General features: G+C 37.6%; 1 protein-coding gene across 1 annotated transcript in view; it reads left to right on the top strand.

The window, feature by feature from the left end:
- The first annotated feature begins 5956 nt into the window (after positions 1–5956).
- LOC135212347 (glutamate receptor ionotropic, delta-2-like) overlaps positions 5957–20285 on the top strand; it is a 15315-nt gene continuing 986 nt past the window's right edge. The window contains exons 1-7 of the mRNA XM_064245748.1: positions 5957–6150; positions 6492–6720; positions 10038–10183; positions 10925–11023; positions 11674–11840; positions 14469–14601; positions 19982–20285. The exon at positions 19982–20285 is cut by the window's right edge and continues 986 nt beyond it. Coding sequence (XP_064101818.1) covers positions 6507–6720; positions 10038–10183; positions 10925–11023; positions 11674–11840; positions 14469–14601; positions 19982–20080 — 858 coding nt within the window. The 5' untranslated portion in view covers positions 5957–6150; positions 6492–6506 and the 3' untranslated portion in view covers positions 20081–20285. The remainder of the gene's footprint in view (positions 6151–6491; positions 6721–10037; positions 10184–10924; positions 11024–11673; positions 11841–14468; positions 14602–19981) is intronic.

The following is a 20285-nucleotide window of genomic DNA, read 5'->3' as shown; positions in this document are numbered from 1 at the left end:
GAAAAACTCAACTACCACAGTATACTTTACCGCAGAATGCGGGCTTACAATTACCTTCGTCTATAAGGAACTGTCTCAAAGTGCTCTTTCCATCTATTTCTGATTTCAACATTTTTTATCAATAAATTACCTTCCATATCCCTGACTGGTATATCCTTACGCTCACTAGCACAGCCACTCGGCTCTCCCTATGCTATTCTTTGACTCTAGACCATCATTTTCATTCATTAGTCTTTTAACTTCTGAATCCAAACTCAAGTACTTGGTTCTTGCTCATTTAGAAACTTCATTAACAAAATGCATCCTTTTCTTTCCCACCGTTATCCCTACAATAAGGGGTTGGTTGCCTGATGCGCCTTACATCAGGCATGGTTTATTTCATTTGGCTAACGGGTTTTTACGACCGCATGCCCTTGCTGTAATCAACCACAGTTATTGGCGGTGGGCCTAACCTTTTACTAAAAAGTAAGACTGCAAGGCAGCAGTTTCCACAGTTATTAGCGTTGGACCTAGCCTTTTACTAAAAAGGTAGACTGCAAGGTAGCAGCTGTCCTTTTAGTCGCCTTTTACGACATGCAGGACCTACAGTGGTAGCATTTTTACACCCCTACCACAAGGTTTCATTATTAACAAAATGCATCCCGCCCCTCAATTTTACCTCGCCTCTCTTTTTGGTCATGTCCCGTGTTTCCTTAGACATCCACATCTTGTTCCTCAATCTGAGATCCGTTCTGATCGTATAACCAGCAGCCTCAAGCAAAGCTTTATTCACATCCCTCGACACCGCATCTACACTTCACCTTCTCTCACCCAGTATTTCCAACACCAAAAACCTATTGCTGCATTCTATTCTAGATTTCTTTTTTTCCTCCCCTTCCTTTCTACACACCAATATCGTACATATCAACAACAGATTTCCGCTTCCTCTGACTTTTTGGCAAAATTTTACTATTTTTGCGACGCTGAGATGATGATCACTACCAATATCTGCTCCCCGATTAACACGAACATCTAGCAAAGAGCTTCTATGCTTTTTAACTAACAGCAATATGATCAACCTGATTTTTATATTTTCCACACGGTGACCACCACGTTGTCTCGTGTAGATTGTGATGTTGAAAAAGTGTGCCCCCAATGAATGTCATTTGCTAGACAGAAACTCCCAAACTTTACTCCATTCCCACTCATCCCACTACCGACGCCCATCTTACCCTTACAAGACTCAAATCCCTCATTCGAGCAGCCCATTACTGCTTTGATGTCTCCAATACAAATCAAAACATGTCTAGCAACTCTTTCTATCATCCTTTACTGCAGCTTTTCATAAAATGCGTCTTTCCTTTCATAAGGTGCATCATGGTTGGAGGCATAACACACCCAGAATGATGTTACCATGATTAGACTTGATCCAAGTTTCTTGTTGGAAGAGTGGATTTCGCGCTTGGCTACAAATCAGGTGGTCCGAAGTTCGATTCTCGGCTCGGCCAACGCGCAATTATAGGAATTCATGTCTGGTGATAAAAATTAATTTCTCGATATAATGTGGTTCGGATCCCACAATAAACTGTAGGTCCCGTTACTCGGTAACCAATTGGTTCCTAGCCACGTAAAAATATTGAATCCGTCGGGCCAGCCCTAGGAGTGCTGTTAATCAGCTCAGTGGTCTGGTTAAACTAACATATACTTAACTCTTAACTTATATTTGAACTGTGCATAAAACGCCCGCTAGTCCAAGGGATCCCATTCACAGAGCCTTCGCTGCCTTACACCCCGACAGCATCGCTAATAATCCCTGATAGTGCATTCCATCCCGTCGGCCACACCAGTGGCGTAGCTGGTATTCCATCAGTGGGGGGTCATAGGTGGGGGCAAGGTATTTTTTGGAGGGCCAAAGAAAATTACACGAAACTATGGTACCAATTCTGTAATTAGTAAAATATACCATTCACGAATGTGTATATCCATGTGAATGAAGGATAATAACAATATTGTTCTAAAGGGTCCACAATATTAAGTCCGTGTATAATCTTTAAAACTTTACAAAAAGCTTTCGAACCTTCTCTGGGAAGATGAACCCAGGGAAGGGTTCGAAAATTTTTGTAAAGTTTAAAAAATTATACACGGACTCTTAACACTTTTTATTATTGTGGACCCTTTAGAACATTATATATACTCTCGCGATAGCAAGATTTTCCTTAATAACAATATTAGTAATCATAAACCTGTGTTTAAAATTATACAGCTCAATTCTCCATTAATTTTCAACTCTTACTGTATGCGAATGCATCAAATACTGTTTTGTAAATTTCCCAACATCTTTATATTCAACACTAGTCTCATTTCTATGATAAAGTTATAATTTTCAACTATAGTATCATATTCTTGTCATGAAAATATATCAAAATAGTACATAATTTCATCAATACCACAAAAGACTTATGAATCTCCAAAATCTCTGCAAAATTTCAACCTCTCCCATCCCTCCTCTTCATCACCTCTCCCGGAAAATTAACTATATACACTTTTTTTTTTCTTTTTTTTTTTTATCTGTCCACCCGCCTGTGGTGTTTGCACATGGTAACACTGCGTCCCGGGCTTTAAATAATCTCCTATTTCGAATATTAACGGTGTAATTCTCATACAGTAAATTATTAACACACTTTTCAGTTGTAAATGTTCACCCAGATATCCTTTTAATTACCTAAAACTTACACATAGTGTAACTATTTAAAGCCCGGGACGCAGTATTACCATGCGAAAACACCACAGGCGGATGGACAGATGAAAAAAAAAAAAAAAAACAGAATATAAGCAGCAGCAGAAGCAAATTGCATTGCACTTATTCAAAACTGTAACTGTAGTTTCAGTGAGTTGATAACATTAAGTTGGATCAAAATATCATGAACAAACAGGTCAATTGTGTTAAAAACCTATAAATATACCCCCTAATTTCTAAGGTCTATTTAAGTTGTAAAGGTAACAAGAAACAAAATATAATCTCACTAAATATATATATATAGCACAACCGATAAATCAATTTACAATATTTCAAATACTTTCTCAACTAAACCATTCCAAGGGCATGCCAATGGATCAAATCCGATCAAAATAATACCAGCAGCAGAGCACGTGTCAATTGTGCTTAAAAAAAATAAAATAAAAACTTCCCATCTATATAGGAGTACAAGCCGTGCTCGTAACAGGGATCAACGTAAGGTGATTCAGAATAAGCCAAAAGTATAAAGGGAATTTCAATTGGGGGGGGGGGGGGGGGTGTGCGGTTGGCAAGCATCTGGCAACCTCTAAAGGCCCTTTCACACTATACGTTTTGCCAACGCAGTTCGCTGCGTTGCGGTGACGCAGACAACAGTCGACTGATACATCTTATGGAGTCGTTCACATCTTGCGTGTGCGTGACATTGCCGCTGCGTTGCCGCATAACATGTGCGTGGTACCACCAGGCTTCTGCGTTGACGCGTATGGATGCAATGGCCAGTGGATCATTATGTTCAAAGCACGTCTTCACATCTTGCGTGTCACACGCACTTATCGGCGTGCTGAACTACTCTCCAGTGGCCCGGAAAATCCAGCGATAAAGCGTAATAACATAATCTACTGGGGCCTGTTGAATTTCATACTACATATTAGGTATTTTTATTTAACTGATGAAATCTTTATGATATATAGCCTACTGGTACTTATCATGAACAGATATTGATATGAATTTATAATTTTACCAACTTAAAAAATTCCCCCCCCTCTCTCTCTCTCTCTCTCTCTCTCTCTCTCTCATAAATTTTAAAGAGCTAAAAACGTACCGGATCCAATAAGAACATATTTTGTAAATGAAACAAAAGTTATAACTTGCAATATATATTGAATTACCTAATTAATGAAAAGTATATTAGTTTTACTTTATGCTGCATAGATTTATCAATATGTTTTCATGGTGTAAGAAACTAAGAAACTAAGCTCCGGTTGAAGTTGAACTTGTTCACTGCAGCTCTTCTTGAATCTTGAAATGTTTTCCCGGTTTTTTTTATACATTGAATGTAAATTATATATATAAAAATATGAAAATGAAAATCTCGGAATTTAAAACCAAATCGCGGTAAACAAAATTGGTCTAAATATGGCAGGGGTAGTAGTAGTACGTCTTGTTATAATGGAACGTGTCATCGTCATAGATTTCCCTATAATGATATAGTGGAGACGAAGCCAGTGTTATGGGAATAGACTCGAAGATTACTAAAGTTGAAATTTGACTATATCTGCACGTCATATTTTGCCTAAGAAGCTTATTGTATATAATATCAGCCACAGTAGTTCCTCGAATGATCTTGAGACATACTAAAGTGAAAAAATAGCTGCCATACTGTTTTAGATCCTCAAATAACGTGGCAAATGGGCATATCTCTCGTTGGGCATTCAAAGGGTGCACCCAATGGATACGGTATCGTTTCTTTTTCCTCCTTAAATATGGTCAATGAAAGTACAATGTTCCCTTTCTCTTATCCACTGTGGTTGACCGTACAACCCACCACGACTCTCCATTAACAAATCCCCCGCCACAGACAGTACTGAACAAGTCGCGAATGTCGTTGATTCTGCAGCTGAGTGCGGCAACATTAAAAAATCCACCGCAGCTCTGCGGTGCGGCGAACGCATCTATCTGCAGCAACAAAACGCATAGTGTGAAAGGGGCCTAACGACGCCACTGGGCCGTATGTCAACAAATTATTCTCCAAATCCAATTTTCATAGATATATACATATATATAATGCATATTCGTGTTTATGGTCTGCTCACCAAGACTAGCTACACAATTAAAATTTCAAACTTTTTAACAATTTCTAATAAGAATGGATCTTGATCATTCTCTACCCTAACGGGCAGAACCATGTCAAAACACTAGATTGACCACAATAACGACTACTAAAATGATATGCCATTCTCTATTTACAACGTATACCTTCTTTTTCTTTCAGCTAATTATATTTAGGCACTAAAACAAAAAATCTAAGGACTCTTAGTAAATCAGGAGAATAAAGCTAGATCCAAGCAATACATCACGTAACCATAAACAGCACAGATACAAAAACACACTGCGGCAGACACTAGCACTCAACCATTCACAAACGCCAATAGCCAAACCCACTTATAACGGTCAAGTATCAATAAAATTAACATGACTAAAATACACAATAAAACAATTAAAAAGTCCTACCAAGAGCTGCTACTTTTGGTTGGTTAATCCAGGGGCACTTGTTACACTAACAAATCAAAGAAGCACACTTATTTTCGTCTGACTTGCCGTTGAAGTCAAGTAAATAATATAAACAATAACAAGAACTACAAATTTCTACCAGAACTGACCGCGCAATACTGCCCTCTGTTGGCCAGATGACAAAATATAGGTTTGTGTATAAAAATAAGAAAGACTAACGTCTCTTAGCCCAGATATCAAAACATTACATTTTAATGAACATAAAGGATTATGTCAAGTTCAGCGATCTGCGAACCCACTATTTTTCAAGACAATATTATAGCACTGAATTATATATGTATATATATATATATATATATATATATATATATATATATATATATATAATATATATGTGTGTGTGTGTGTGTGTGTGTGTGTGTGTGTGTTGTGTGTATAAATATAATATATATATATATATATATATATATATATTATATATATATATATATATATATATATATATATATATATATATATATATATATAGTATATATATATATATATATATATATATAGTATATATATATAGTATATATATAATATATATATATATATATATATATATATATATATATATATATATATATATATATATATATATATATATATATATATATATATATATATCAAAGTGGTATAATAGTGTCTTGAAATAGCTTGGGTTAGCTAATCTTAACATGATCCAAAATAAATATTTTCATAATAGAACTAGAACAGCATATAAAAATTACTTTAATTATATATGTTATATTTCTGCAGAGAAAAGAGCCACTGTGGTCGACTTCACATACCCTCACTACCGGGCAATCCTGAGCATCAGCTCCAACGCGCCTGGACTCAAAAATCGGGCACTGGCCGTTCTCTCTTCCTTCACACTTGAGGTACATTGACCGATCATACGACTTGAAAATTATAATAATACAGCCGAATTTCTCCTTTATCAATATTCCTATATTCGACTTCACATTAGTTCCTCTTTGGGAGCGGTTTTCGCACCGGCTATCCAATCCGGTGGTCCGAAGTTTGATTCTTGGCTTGGCTAACGCGGAATCGGAGGAATTTACTTCTGGTAGTATTTCCTTGAATTTGATCAATAAATTCCATCATTACCCTTCACAAAAGGGATGGTCATTAACACGTACGTTTACATGGCAAGCACAATCTCCAATCGCACTAAATAATGAATGAAAAAAAAGTCGATGTTCCTAATTTCTGTCAACAGGTATGGAGTGGAATCATGGCTTCCGTGGTGTTCATGGGTTTTGTCGCCTACGTTCTGTCAGTTGCGTCTGTCTCATACCAAGAGGACGGGACAAAGAGAGAGAGCCTTCAGGTCTATGCTTTTAACATGTTCAGGAATATTGTCTCTCAAGGAAATATGATGATCGTGTCCAAGTGGTCTCAGAGGTTTCTCTTCTATTCTTGGTACCTCTTTTGCCTCGTGGTTTCAGGTACCTACGTATTACATCTATTCAGATTTTGCAATATAAACCGTGAATAAATAATATTATATATATATATATATATATATATATATATATATATATAATATATATCTATATATACAAGGTGTTTCGAAATTAGAGGGCCCCATCTCTACAGCATAAACTAAAATTGATATGGAGAAAAACAAAAGTCATTCAGAACAGGGATTTATTTAAGTTTCTCTCTGAGTATTTAATATTTCGTGTGGCCTCCATCTGCCTGTACCACAGCCTGCATTCTTGAGGGATATGATTTCAGCAAATTGCAAAAAAGCTGAGACTCAAACTCCATTTTCCTGAGTATTTCGTCACCTCTCTTCACAGGTCGTCGAGGCTTGGTATACCATCATAGTTCATGGTGTGTGCTTCAACACGATCATTTAAGATACTACCAATGTTTTCACACACTTTAAGGTCAGGGGAGTTACCTGGAAATTCACTTGAAGAGAAGAAATTGATACCACTGTTTCGAAGAAGCTCCTGTGTCTGAAGAGCCTTGAAACATGGTGCCTTATCATGCAAAAATGTGACTTCAACAGATAACATTTTCAGGATCTTTGAGGAAAGGAAATACTCCACCAGTAAGCACAGTTTCTCTGAAGTATTCGCCATTCAATGACTGTCCTTTTTCTTTGATGATCCTGATCCACATTAACCGTTAGGCTGTGAAACAAAAAAATTCCCAAACATTCAGGAAATTTCACAACTTGGTGATAGCGCACGTCATCACTGATATCATCCAACTTTGCAGCCCAAATGTTGTCATTTTTATGATTTGGCTTCCTGACTGTGTAAATAAAGAATTCATCTGTTGCAGCACCATGGAGAAAGTCAGCTTCATCCCAATCTTTAAGAAATGAACCACAAAACCATGCACGGTCTTCTCTCTGTTGCTGAGTGATGTTGGGCTTGCTGAAAACATGAAATGGCTTGATACCAGATTTTTTTCAACTCACGATATACAGCAGTATTTTCCCTTTTTTGTTTCTAGTTCAAGCACCAATTCACGTAAAGACTTTCTTGGTCTACCCACTGCCTCAGCTATGCTGTCTTTTGACTCCTGAGAAAGGACTTCAGGCCTTCCAAGATTCTCACTCTTTTTGCGACGACAGTCATATGGATTTTTGTTCCAGTTTCTTTTAATGTATTTTGCAATCCAGGAACGTGAAATGAAGGATGCACCAGCATCCCTGGCCTCTCTGAAGGTTATAGCCCCGATTCAGTCAATTCATCTGATTTCCTCCGAGTCGTTAGCCATGGCTGTACCTAACTCCGTCACTCAGTCTGAAAATACAAGAAATGTAAAATGAAAATAGCTTAATAGAAACTTCAGATAATGTACTTGGAGATAGGCTATAGCAGAAAACTTCATAACTTTCCATTTGTTCTGTGGAGGGGGCCTCTAATTTCGAAACACTCAGTATATATATATATATATATATATATATATATATATATATATATATATATATATATATATATATATATATATATATATATATATAAGCGAATCCACCACGGGAAAATGATAGTCAGAAATCCAAGCGCTTTCATCTTTACTCAGACATCGTCAAGGAGCTACTAAAGTACAATTGCAGAGGTAGGTCTCAGATACAAACAAGATCAGGAATACCAGATGGTTAATTATCAAAAGGGTAAAAATTAAAAGGGATAATCCAGGATTATCGGATATCACACGGTCACAAACTTAAACAGATTCTGACCCTAACCGAAATTACAAAGTATCTTTACAGTCCAAAACATGTAAAAACTGAATATATTAATTTTGTTGCTTATATTTATCTACAACTTTTTTCATTATGAAAGCATCAAGTTTAAATAAACCAAGACTTAAATTTAGAACATTTCTATTATTTGACTTGATAAAACAAGATTCAATGATATTCCTTTTAACTGTGTCATTACATGGGACTAAGGCTCTTGCTTGACTCCAGTTAATAGGATGGTCTAAATCTCTCATATGTACGAATAATGCATTCGATATTTGCCCAGTTCTCACAGAATATTGATGTTGCTTGAGACGCTGTGAAAGAGATTTGCCGGTCTGTCCGTAATAGAATTTATCACACTTTTTGCAAGGAATTTCATATATGCAGCCTGGAAGATCTTTAGGAGAATTTTTGATTACTAAACTCTTGACATTAATATTACTGAAAACAACATTTATGTTAAAAAGCTTTAAAATTCTAGGAATATCTAAAAACCTTTCATCATAAGGTAATTTTAGAATGTTATGTTTACTAAATTCAAGTTTGTCATTAGATATTCCTAGAATTTTAAAGCTTTTTAACATAAATGTTGTTTTCAGTAATATTAATGTCAAGAGTTTAGTAATCAAAAATTCTCCTAAAGATCTTCCAGGCTGCATATATGAAATTCCTTGCAAAAAGTGTGATAAATTCTATTACGGACAGACCGGCAAATCTCTTTCACAGCGTCTCAAGCAACATCAATATTCTGTGAGAACTGGGCAAATATCGAATGCATTATTCGTACATATGAGAGATTTAGACCATCCTATTAACTGGAGTCAAGCAAGAGCCTTAGTCCCATGTAATGACACAGTTAAAAGGAATATCATTGAATCTTGTTTTATCAAGTCAAATAATAGAAATGTTCTAAATTTAAGTCTTGGTTTATTTAAACTTGATGCTTTCATAATGAAAAAAGTTGTAGATAAATATAAGCAACAAAATTAATATATTCAGTTTTTACATGTTTTGGACTGTAAAGATACTTTGTAATTTCGGTTAGGGTCAGAATCTGTTTAAGTTTGTGACCGTGTGATATCCGATAATCCTGGATTATCCCTTTTAATTTTTTACCCTTTTGATAATTAACCATCTGGTATTCCTGATCTTGTTTGTATCTGAGACCTTCCTCTCCAATTGTACTTTAGTAGCTCCTTGACGATGTCTGAGTAAAGACGAAAGCGCTTGGATTTCTGACTATCATTTTCCCGTGGTATTCGCTTATTTATGAAGTCACGTGCATCTACTGTGATTTTTTAAGCATATATATATATATATATATATATATATATATATATATATAATATATATATATATGTGTGTGTGTGTGTGTATATATAGATAGATATATATATATATATATATATATATATATATATATATATATATATATATATATATATATAGTAATACATGTATATATGCATATATTATACCTGAGAGAGATAATGTATAATTGGAGTGGTGGCCACATGCTAGCCTCTTTAACATATCTTCCATGTGTTCTGTCAGCCTTATACTCGGGAATGCTGACGGCAGTGTTAGCCATCCCGGCCTACGAGACCCCAATCAACTTCCTGGAGGACCTGCCCAGAGCCGTCAAGGACGGGTATACGTTGAGCGTTATGGCAGACTCCACTAACGAGTACTTGTTCAAGGTAATGACTTTCGTCTCCTAATCTTGGAAACGTTTACTAACTATAGTAGATTCACATCAACGTGCATTTGACGTCTAGGCCAGTCCCTTACGACGCTCTTGATTAGCCCTGTTCATAAGCCAATCACAGGGCTGCAAACTCCCAGTTTCTCTCGAGAGTTCACTTAGGCAGGATGTATGTTCCACCTCTCTCGAGAGAGACTGAGATTTCAGGAGAGGTGGAACATACATCCTACCTATGTGAACTCTCGAGAGAGTCGGAGAGTTTCCAGCCCTGTCATTGGCTTATCAACAGCCAATCAAGGGCGTCGTAAGGGACTGGCCTAAACATCAAATGCACGGCTGATGTGAACCTACTATAGTCGTTTCACAAGTAAGTCTTTTAATGTCACAAGTGGAAGCTACTGGTCTTCAAAGGAATGGAATGGAATAAAAAAAAAATTGGGCCAAAAGCCAAGCACTGGGACCTGTGAGGTCTTACAACGCTGAAAAGGAAATTAAGAGTAAAAAGGATTTAAATGTGTAACAGGAGGAAAACCTCGCATTTGTTCTATGAAACAATTGTTGGAAGAGGATGGAAAAAGTGAATATGAACAAAAGCGCAGTAAAAGGAATGAAAGGGGTTGTAGCTAGTGGCCGAAGGGACGCTGGCATCAATACCATTTATTTCTGTATTAATGTAAATATGTATACCCGTACTCTTTAAAGCCTATATCCTAATTTACCCTTCGAATTGTTACAGGAGGCCACGGAGGGCATCTACAAGCAAATATGGCCATTATTCAACCACAAAGACCGTCCGGAGAGCTTCGTCAGTTCGCCCGTGATAGGGATGAAAAGGGTATATGTAGTATCAAATTAACTTGGATATACAAACTATGAATATATACATTTTTAAGCAAAGAATAGACTATGAGCAATCGTTTACGTGTGCGTCATGATTATACAGATTACGATTGCATTGTCGAGGGATGGGACCATAGATGCGTATTTCCTCTGCATTTAAAATAGTGGTGATTGGCACCTCGTGCTTAGGTGGGTTCGACGTTCAGTATAGTTGTATAAAGTATATAAATGTTTTTGTGTACATATACAATATAATAATCAAAATTAAGACCTGCAGAAAACTTCCGCATTGGGTGCTTAATACACTGAAGGCTCACCACCAGCTCGTCGAACCCACCTAAGCATAATGATCCAATCACCACTATTATATACGAAGAGGAAATAATGTGTGTGCATGGCTAATCACCTCTGCTCCAGAGTCACAACAAAGCAACTGTAATCTTTATTATCATGACACACAAATAAAAATTACACTTACGTTATTCTTCTTGTAACCAACGCCTAAATGCATGAAGATATTGCACAATACCTATCCTGTAAGCAGATCGTATCAAAACATTGATAGACAATTCTATGACGAGACAGCACAGATGATATAATCAGTTACCCCAAAAATCACTGGCAACTGTTTCTCTTGACCTGAAGATTCTGGAGAGGAAATACGTGTACATGGGCCCTTACCTCGTCTCCAGAGTCATAGCCATGCAGATGGGGGACAGAAAGTTTTACTTTGGGCGACAGAAATTCTTCCCTCAGGATGTGGGAATTGCCGTTCCGCAAGGGGCACCTTACAAGAAAATCTTCGATCAAAAGTAAGGACATTTCTTGGCTATTAGAGATGCTTTGTATTGTTGCATCGACCGCACTGCTAGATCGGAAACACGTATATAGTATACTAGCTTTTATCCGCAGCTTTTAGAAAAAATTGTCCATTTTTTCCCGAGCATAATGTCATTAACTATTCTCTTGAAACTTGCAGTGGTATTATAATTATGTATGGGACGAACTACTTTGGCTTATCTACACGTCACCTACTCCGAGGTGCTAGTACTAAAAATACCGGAAGCTCCTTGCATGGGACGCTGTGTTTAGTACCAGCCCTTCGGGTATCAAAGTATTATATACACCCATTTCTATATTGTGTGGTCGATAAATTACATTAATAAAAGATATCTTCATCCAGCCGTCTACTTTACATTTACCATACGGTGTTCAGTACTAGCTAGGTGACGCTTAGAAAACAACCCAATGTAGCACCATTATATTCGTTCCTCTGAGTTTTGTCATTTATATCAAGACGTAAAACATTCCTTGGTACTCTTATCAGATTACTATTTAGTTCCATTTTCGTCATCACAGAGATTTTAATATTAATGCTTCTGTATTATGTCTACAAAATTCGAGTAACCGGTTTCTTTTTTTCTTTTCTTTTTTTTCTCTCTCTCTCGAATCCGCACGTATAATTGACAACCATGGGAAATAAATAAGCTCGCAAATTAAGAGAAAATTCTTCTGATGCAGTGAACTGACCCAACTTTCATCTGCTTCCTTCCAAGACTTTGTGTTTGAACACTGCTGGCTTTCTGTAGCTAAGCAAGACGACAGTTCAATTTTCATATAGGCTAGTAAATTTTCATTTGGTAAACTTTTATGAAGTGAATTTATGTAGTAAATATGGGTTTAAGAGTGCGAGAGAAGAGTTATTTTGAGGGAGGCCCGATGACCAGGGGGTGAAGGTCAGGAGACCATACAGATAGATGTCTTCAGGATAACACTAGAAAAATGAATGGAAAACTTAGCAGATTCAATCATAATAGAAAAGGTAAGAAAGTGAATTCAGTGGTGCTGAACCATAATTAGTTAAAACTCCTTGAATAAAAGGAATAAAAGGTAACTTGATAGTGAAGATGGCGTATCAATCGTTAAGATCAAACGGTCTTTATTGAAAAGTAGCTTCAAGTCATCTATTTACCAGAATATGAAAAGATGGAATGAAATGAAAATTGGAATATAGGCCAAAGGCCTAGCACTGGGAGCGATGAGATCACTCAGCACTGAAACGGAAACCGACAGTAAAGGATACTGAAAGGTGTAACTGGAGGAAAATCTCGCAGTTGCACTATGAAACAAATGTTAGGAGAGTGGATAGCAAGAACGATGAAAGAGAACATGAATGGAGGTACAGTAGAAGGAATGAAAGACGTTGCATCCTTCGGCTGAAGGAATGCTGCAAAGAACCTTAATTAAGTAATGCCTACGGTGTACCGCGTGACGGCCCTAACCTCTACGGGTTATTGTGAAAGAATGAAAAAATTACTGAATAATGTTTCAGTTAGCGAGGTATCACCTTCCGCTGGAGAAATTCAGAAGTCGATTAGCTAAAGCTTTAATTTGAAATTTAAGTCGTTAAACCTCTCATATAATGAAGGGTATCATGGCTGAACATTACTCTGCTAGCCTCCTACGACCACATTCAACGAAATCATTTTAATTTGTACCTATAAATACACAAAGGAAGTTACGGTACATTGTCAACCTCAATTCAAAAGCCAAGGACAAAATGTTATCATTTTCAAAGGATGTTCTAAACGAAACCGTATTACCCAATCTTTATCAAAGGGAAGCATTAATTTCTGATGGATTTATGCAGGGCATAAGTGTCGTAAATGAAGAATGGTTGACTGTAATTACCATAGGAAGAGCACAGATGGTGCAAACAACCCCAGGGAAATCTGGTTTTTTAATCTTTAATTGTATTGCCATAAGGAAGTAATTAAATATATAAAAATCAACCTTTTAGAAACCGATATTTAAAGTTTACCACCTTTCACGTGGATGCAAGTTGAAGCCTGCTATAGTTTCTTATTCACTTTCAAGAGCTGTCTACTTTTCGTAGGCAAGTTCTGCATTAAGTGTCTTCACGATGTTACACAAGACCCCATTTATTGAGGTTTTCTTTCTTTTTTTTTTTAACAAACACAGCAAGCACCTGCTGAATGCACTAAACTAGAAGTCATTCCGTCTTTGTTATGACGATGAATGAACTTGATCCATTATTCAGACTGCCACTCTTTTCACTTCATCACAGTTACCAGAAGGTTCCGAAATATATGCTAAGTGATAACGCCCAGAAGAGGGTACATACTAAATGGAAACTCAAGTATCAACAGTTCTGATCAGTCCTTCATACCAGTTGCTTTTCAACTATGTAAATACCATACTTTTCTTGATGTATCATTTAAGAAGAAAAGTCCACGACACATTTACTTTTGCCATGACAATGCTTATTCTAAACAACATTTTTCATGGAGATTTCTTTCCCACGATCATAAAAAAAATCAGATTTGTAAACCAGGTTTAGAATCCATTCTTCAAGCTCATTTCCTCGGGAGATAGACGATTTTCACTTCTGAATAAAAATGACTGTTGGGATTTTCCAGACTGCTGAGTATGGTCGAAGGCGGCCTGATAGCGAAGTGGCAAGAAGATGAGGTGAGAAAGATCCCGCAAACAACTTCCGGACAAGATGAAAGTGGATCGAAAATATCAGCTCTCACCCTCACGCACCTTCAGGTAGGTCAGCATCAGTGCGTTTCACGTAATTTTTATTTTTATCATACCACTGCATTTTCTAGAGTCTGTCCCTAAAAATAGGGTCGATGAATATAGAATCTGAATTCAAACGAACAATATCAGGGAAAAGTTTCATAGCCCTGTTTCTCCAAAGACATTTGTCAATGAAGCGTCATTTCTTGGCGCTGGTTAGAAAAATAAATTCTTTTAAACTGCTGAATCCTGCTTTCTTCGGGTCTGGGCTAAATAAGGACATTAGGTTGCACGTCCCATAGAATATGCAATCTTGGCCGAAGGCCAAGTGCCGGGACCTATGAGGTCATTCAGCGCTGAAAGGAAAAATGAGACTAAAAGGTTACAAAGTGTAACAGGAGGAAAACCTCGCAGCTGAACTAGGAAACAATTGTTAGAAGAGTGCGGAAAGTGAGATTGAAGAAAGACTATGAAAGGAGGTACAGTAAAAGGAATGAAAGGGATTGCAGCTAGGAGCCGAAGGAACGTCGTAAAGAACCTCCATCAATGCCTACAGTGCACCATGTGTGAAGTACACCGACAGCACTAACCCCCTATGGGGTTGCACGTCCCACTGACTACTCATAAATCACAAGATGTGGAGTTGACTACTTTTCTTTTTTATCGATATCGACAGCGGTATGGATAAAAAATAGGGAATTACAGGTGGAGTACTTTGGAGTTTGGATATAGAGCAAATCAAGTAATTACCTTAAGATCATTAGAGGGAAACTTGGGTTGTCATGGAATCCTTCATCAGCGGAAATTGAAAAAGAATGTGAGGGAATCGCGGAAATCCAGATGAAAGCTCAGGTTTTAGAGGAAGAAAAATATAATAAAAGTCAACTTACATATAACATGATGTCACATTTTTGCCTAAAAATCGGGGTCGATGGCGAGAAGTGCATATTATTTGCTCCTCATTCCATCGTTTTCCGATTTTGAAGACCTTCAGCCTAAGCCTCACTATTCCCCAACCTAACCTATAGACGTTACTCAGCCGGTGAAGTCAGGAGCCTCTTGATCAGCTGATCACGGGCTGCTCTAGAAGGTAGAGTCCGTGCCGGCATATAGCCAGCCCAATCTAAACAACAAGGCTAATTTACAATAGAAATATCTTTAGACAAGAATTTCCTTTATGAGCTCTCGAAATGTTTCTAATAAACATTTGTTCAAAGAGCAATGATCATTCTTACAACCCATTTACTAGGTCAAACATTTTCATAATAATGCACATCTAAAAACCAATGAACTAAAAGGCCTTTCAGCTAGTTCCCTTTCACTCATTGCACTGAGCCGCCCTCCTTCTCAACTCTGCCGTTCTTAGATTGCCTCCTGTCGTTCAAATTCTGGTCCTTCGGGTCAGTCCTACTGGTCTAAACATGGGGGATCAGAGGTCTCATTATGAATTATCTCCGTAGGGGGTTAGTGCCGCCAGTGCACCTTATTCAGTGCACTGCACGCGTTACTTAAAGTGCTTTGCTCAACCACTCTCATTCCTTTTACTGTGCCTCCATTCATATTCTCTTTTTTTCTTTTTTCTAATCTTACTTTCCGCCCTTTGCTAACTATTGTTTCAATGTGCAAGTGCGATGTTTTTCTCCTATTACACCTTTAAAACATTTTTACCGTCAATTTCCCCCTTCGATGTTCACATACGTCCCTGCGCTTGGCCTTTGGCCTAAATTTCATATGCCATTGCATTCTATTATAAATTATCACAGAACTTAAGAATAAATCTATCATCACGCACCTTGCAAGGAGTAAACTGTGAATACCAGGAATGCAACTTGGTCTGTCCAGTATGTCACATTTTGGTCCTGCCTTCAGTAAACAGTAAACCACTCCACCACTCTGTACACTTTTTGAGCTTGTTTTCAATCCAGCCTAAATTTCCACTAGACTTCTGAGATGTGTAGCAGTTTTCTAAAAACTTATTTTCGGGTCTGAAATGACAGTCTTATACTTCTGCCACCACATTTTCCTTTTTCCACGACCTCAGGAATTCCATGTTGCCACAAAAAAAAAAAATTATTTGTGATTTGATTTAATGAAGATTAAACTTTGAAACCAAGAACTGGGGTACTTTCGGCTATTACGCGTTTACGACAGTGAAAGGAGGGGATTGGGGTGGTTGGGCAGCAAGAAAAGAACCCTAGAAAAATCAAGAAGATAGAGTACAGTACAAGGTTCTAAAGGTGAAACTGAGAAAAAAAACACTGTAAAAAAAAGCAATAGTTAGAGAGATTAGACAAAAAGACTGAAGCAAGGAATCGGGAATGTATTATATACGGGTAAAAAGGGTGCACCTAAGCTAAGTGTATATGACATTGCAAACACCCTTTTTCATGATACCAACAATGCGACCCGTGAGGCGAAATGGCCGCACTGTTTCTCTACGAAAATGTCCCTGATATCGAGTGAAAGACCGGAATTGTGTGATGGTGGTAGACATAAGTCAAGTCGGCATCAGCTGCTCTGACATCGAAACAGTGTCCTCAACATTGCTGATAAATGATATCGGCTGATTGGCTTACACTTACTTATATATCAAGTTGCGGGATCATACGCAATAGCTAGGTACCAGTTAGTAATATTAAGAACCCTTTGAAATGTATGGAACTATTGTTAATGTCCCAAAAGATCCGACTGCAAAATATTTTTCAATAGCGACTGTCAAAACCACTTGACGACTAACAACCTATACTATTACAGCAAACAGTAGGTACTTACTATTCAAGTCGTTGCATAGGTTTGTTGCGTTTTCGTAGAAGTACGTACAAACTAAAAATGTCTAACATGCATACCTCAGTTACGATTTTTTCTTCATAATTTTTTTCATTCTCAGTGATAAAATTCATTGTCGCAACTGAAATAAGTAGAAATCGCATCACACCAATAAACTGGGTAGGATTGTGGCGCACTGGGCGGGGAGGGAGAGAGGGTAATGCAACCAACAGTAACACTTCAGAATTCCTGACTCCGAAGAGGGAACATTAATTAAAGAACTCACTATTGACAAGGCCGGGCTGTATTTCATGAAAGCCGTCTGTATACTGACATATAAAATGTTTCAAAAAGATTTGTTAGTAAAGAAAAAATATTTACATACTAATCACTGCACTTATCCTATGGGAGCAAAGGAAGGCTACGACAGGTTAGCCAAATCAAGCTAAGCATTCAGAATGCATAGAGTCGCATGAATTTCTCTTAAACCCTGATGCTAAAAGGAACACCAAATTCTAACGGTTTTTTCATGTTTCGGCGGTATTTCTAAAAATTGAGAAATCTATTTTTGGGAGCGTATTTCGAGGTGTGTGTTTTTCTACTGTCAGCCAATTTTTCTTCAAACCGGGTATACTAATATTGAAGGCTAATAAGGTTAGGTGATGTAATCTTCCTATGAAAGGAGCTATATATAGTCTAGATGCTTAGAATTCATGGCAGTGGGTAGAGGCAACAGTATTTATAAACAATAAGCTAACATTGTATAGACATTAAAATGAATTTGCGATATCTGTTCCAGAATATAGTCACTGCAATCGCAAAGCTGATAAGGAAAACAAGACAAATACTGTACAACCACTTCAGTGTTATACTAGTAGCTATACAATACTGACACCAACCAAGTAGCAACGTTAAACAATGTATGAAATTGCAAAGTTATTCACGATCACATACCGAAGAATACAACTGTAACAGTTATAACAACAATAACACCTTTTCTGCGTTAACAATAGGCCTAACTGGAGGTAAGTTCTTAACTTCAGGCCACACGATCGGCCTAAACGAGCTCATCTTGTCCACAAAAACAAAAGGATTAATATTATTCAATGAAAGATCTTGCTCCAGCACTCCAGTATAAGCAATATCAACATATTTTAACATATATAGCACAAATACTCACCAACGGCTTGTCTGAAGTATTCTCGTTTCCGCTTAGCTTGTGAAGTTTAGCGTTCGCTAGTCACCACAACAATTCTGCCACTCCTTTCGCTAACATTTGCTTACATCAAAACGCTTAATTCACTAACGTAAAATACACGGGACGACGATGATGCACTATTAACGGTCATGTTGCTAAAAAAAACAAGTACAGCACTCGAAATATTGAACTTTTAACACTTCCACCGGATCAAGCGAGAGTAGTTACCACCAACAACAATCGGACTGAAATGAGACTGACCGTCACTGACGGCGGACGGGTCACGGGAACAATAAGGTAAAATACATTTGAGTAGGCCACAGAGCTTTCTTCACACACGTAAACTTTATATATATATATATATATAATTAGAGTGCTTTTATGTAGTACCTATGTATTATGTATGTCTGCATTTTGTTAAACTGGGCATCGCTACTCAAATTTTAGTTCCGCACCCCGCATCTCCGCAACTTTGAGAAGTGGTTGCCGCTACAGCTACTTTTGCAACTTTTTGAACTTTTAGAAACCGTTCCCCGCACCTCCACTACCGTTACTTTTACTGTAAGACGCAACTCAAAAATGCATAGCTTTTTTTAATTAAACAAATTCTAGCATATTTATAGATTTAAACACAAAATAGTGGGACAAAACTGTTTTTACCCTATTAGGGTAATACCTTAATAGAGTAAACATATTTTGCAAGGATACAATAGTATTTTTACTGTTAAGTATCAAATCACTAAATCAGCGCGAAAAATACATAAAAAAAAATTATATTTTGAAACTCCTCCTCAGTCCTCCCCCTCCTCTTCCTCCTGCAGCTTTTTGAGAGTCTTGAGGTTCCCCTTCATGAAAACGAGGTGTTCTAAGTTGTGGGCGGTGATGGACGACCTGTTGGGATTCAAGATGTCTGACCCACAAAAACTGGTACTGAGAAAAATAGAAAATTATAAACATTTCATTACCTTGCCCAAAAACCATATTCCCTGATTCTTATGCAAAAAAAAACTCCAAGACTCCAAATGCTCGGAGCTAAAAAAAAAAAAAAAAAAAAGCTAGGTCTAGTAGGAAAATCCAAGGAGTGGCAGCACTAGCGGCGCCGGCCGGGAGCACGGGTTGCCGTGCCGCGCCATCAAAACCAGTTCAATCCTGCATCTAAGACTGCAACGGCCAATGGTTAACCGTTAACCAGGCAAATAGCAATACGTTATGACATCTCGTTACATTTTTCGTTTTTGAACGGGAGTGGTTACGGAATTAAATTTTTGAGTTCCGCAACCTGCGACTCCGCTACTTTTGGCACGTGGTAGCGGCCAACCAAATCTGCAACCAAAGACGGGTTCCACAAGTTGCGAAAGGTGCGGACTTTGTATGTAACTCATCGTTGCAACTCAAGTTTTTTCTAGACCACACAAATTTACTAACAAAAGCTTCCCTTTCCAGGCTGCTATGTACACGGCTGCAATCGGGTACGTGGTGGCGGGCGTGTCTCTAATCATCGAGAAGACTGTTCACTTCTCATTTGAGATCAAGGATGCCTAAAACCATAGATATCGAGAGGAGAGATTGGACAGCGCATAGTAGCTAAGCAGTCTGTGATGTGCACTGCCTGCCGCCATTGCTATGCGATTCTTCTTATGTAAACAATAGTGCAAACCCATACTCTTTAAAAAGTGTTTTCTTGGATGTCTGTCAAGACTGTCAAAGGATTTATACACCATTTACTAAATGCAATATGCACTGTATG

The sequence above is a fragment of the Macrobrachium nipponense genome, chromosome 40 (genome assembly GCF_015104395.2).
Source record: "Macrobrachium nipponense isolate FS-2020 chromosome 40, ASM1510439v2, whole genome shotgun sequence".
Lineage (NCBI taxonomy): Eukaryota > Metazoa > Arthropoda > Malacostraca > Decapoda > Palaemonidae > Macrobrachium > Macrobrachium nipponense.
This window is presented reverse-complemented; position numbering and strand designations above follow the sequence as displayed.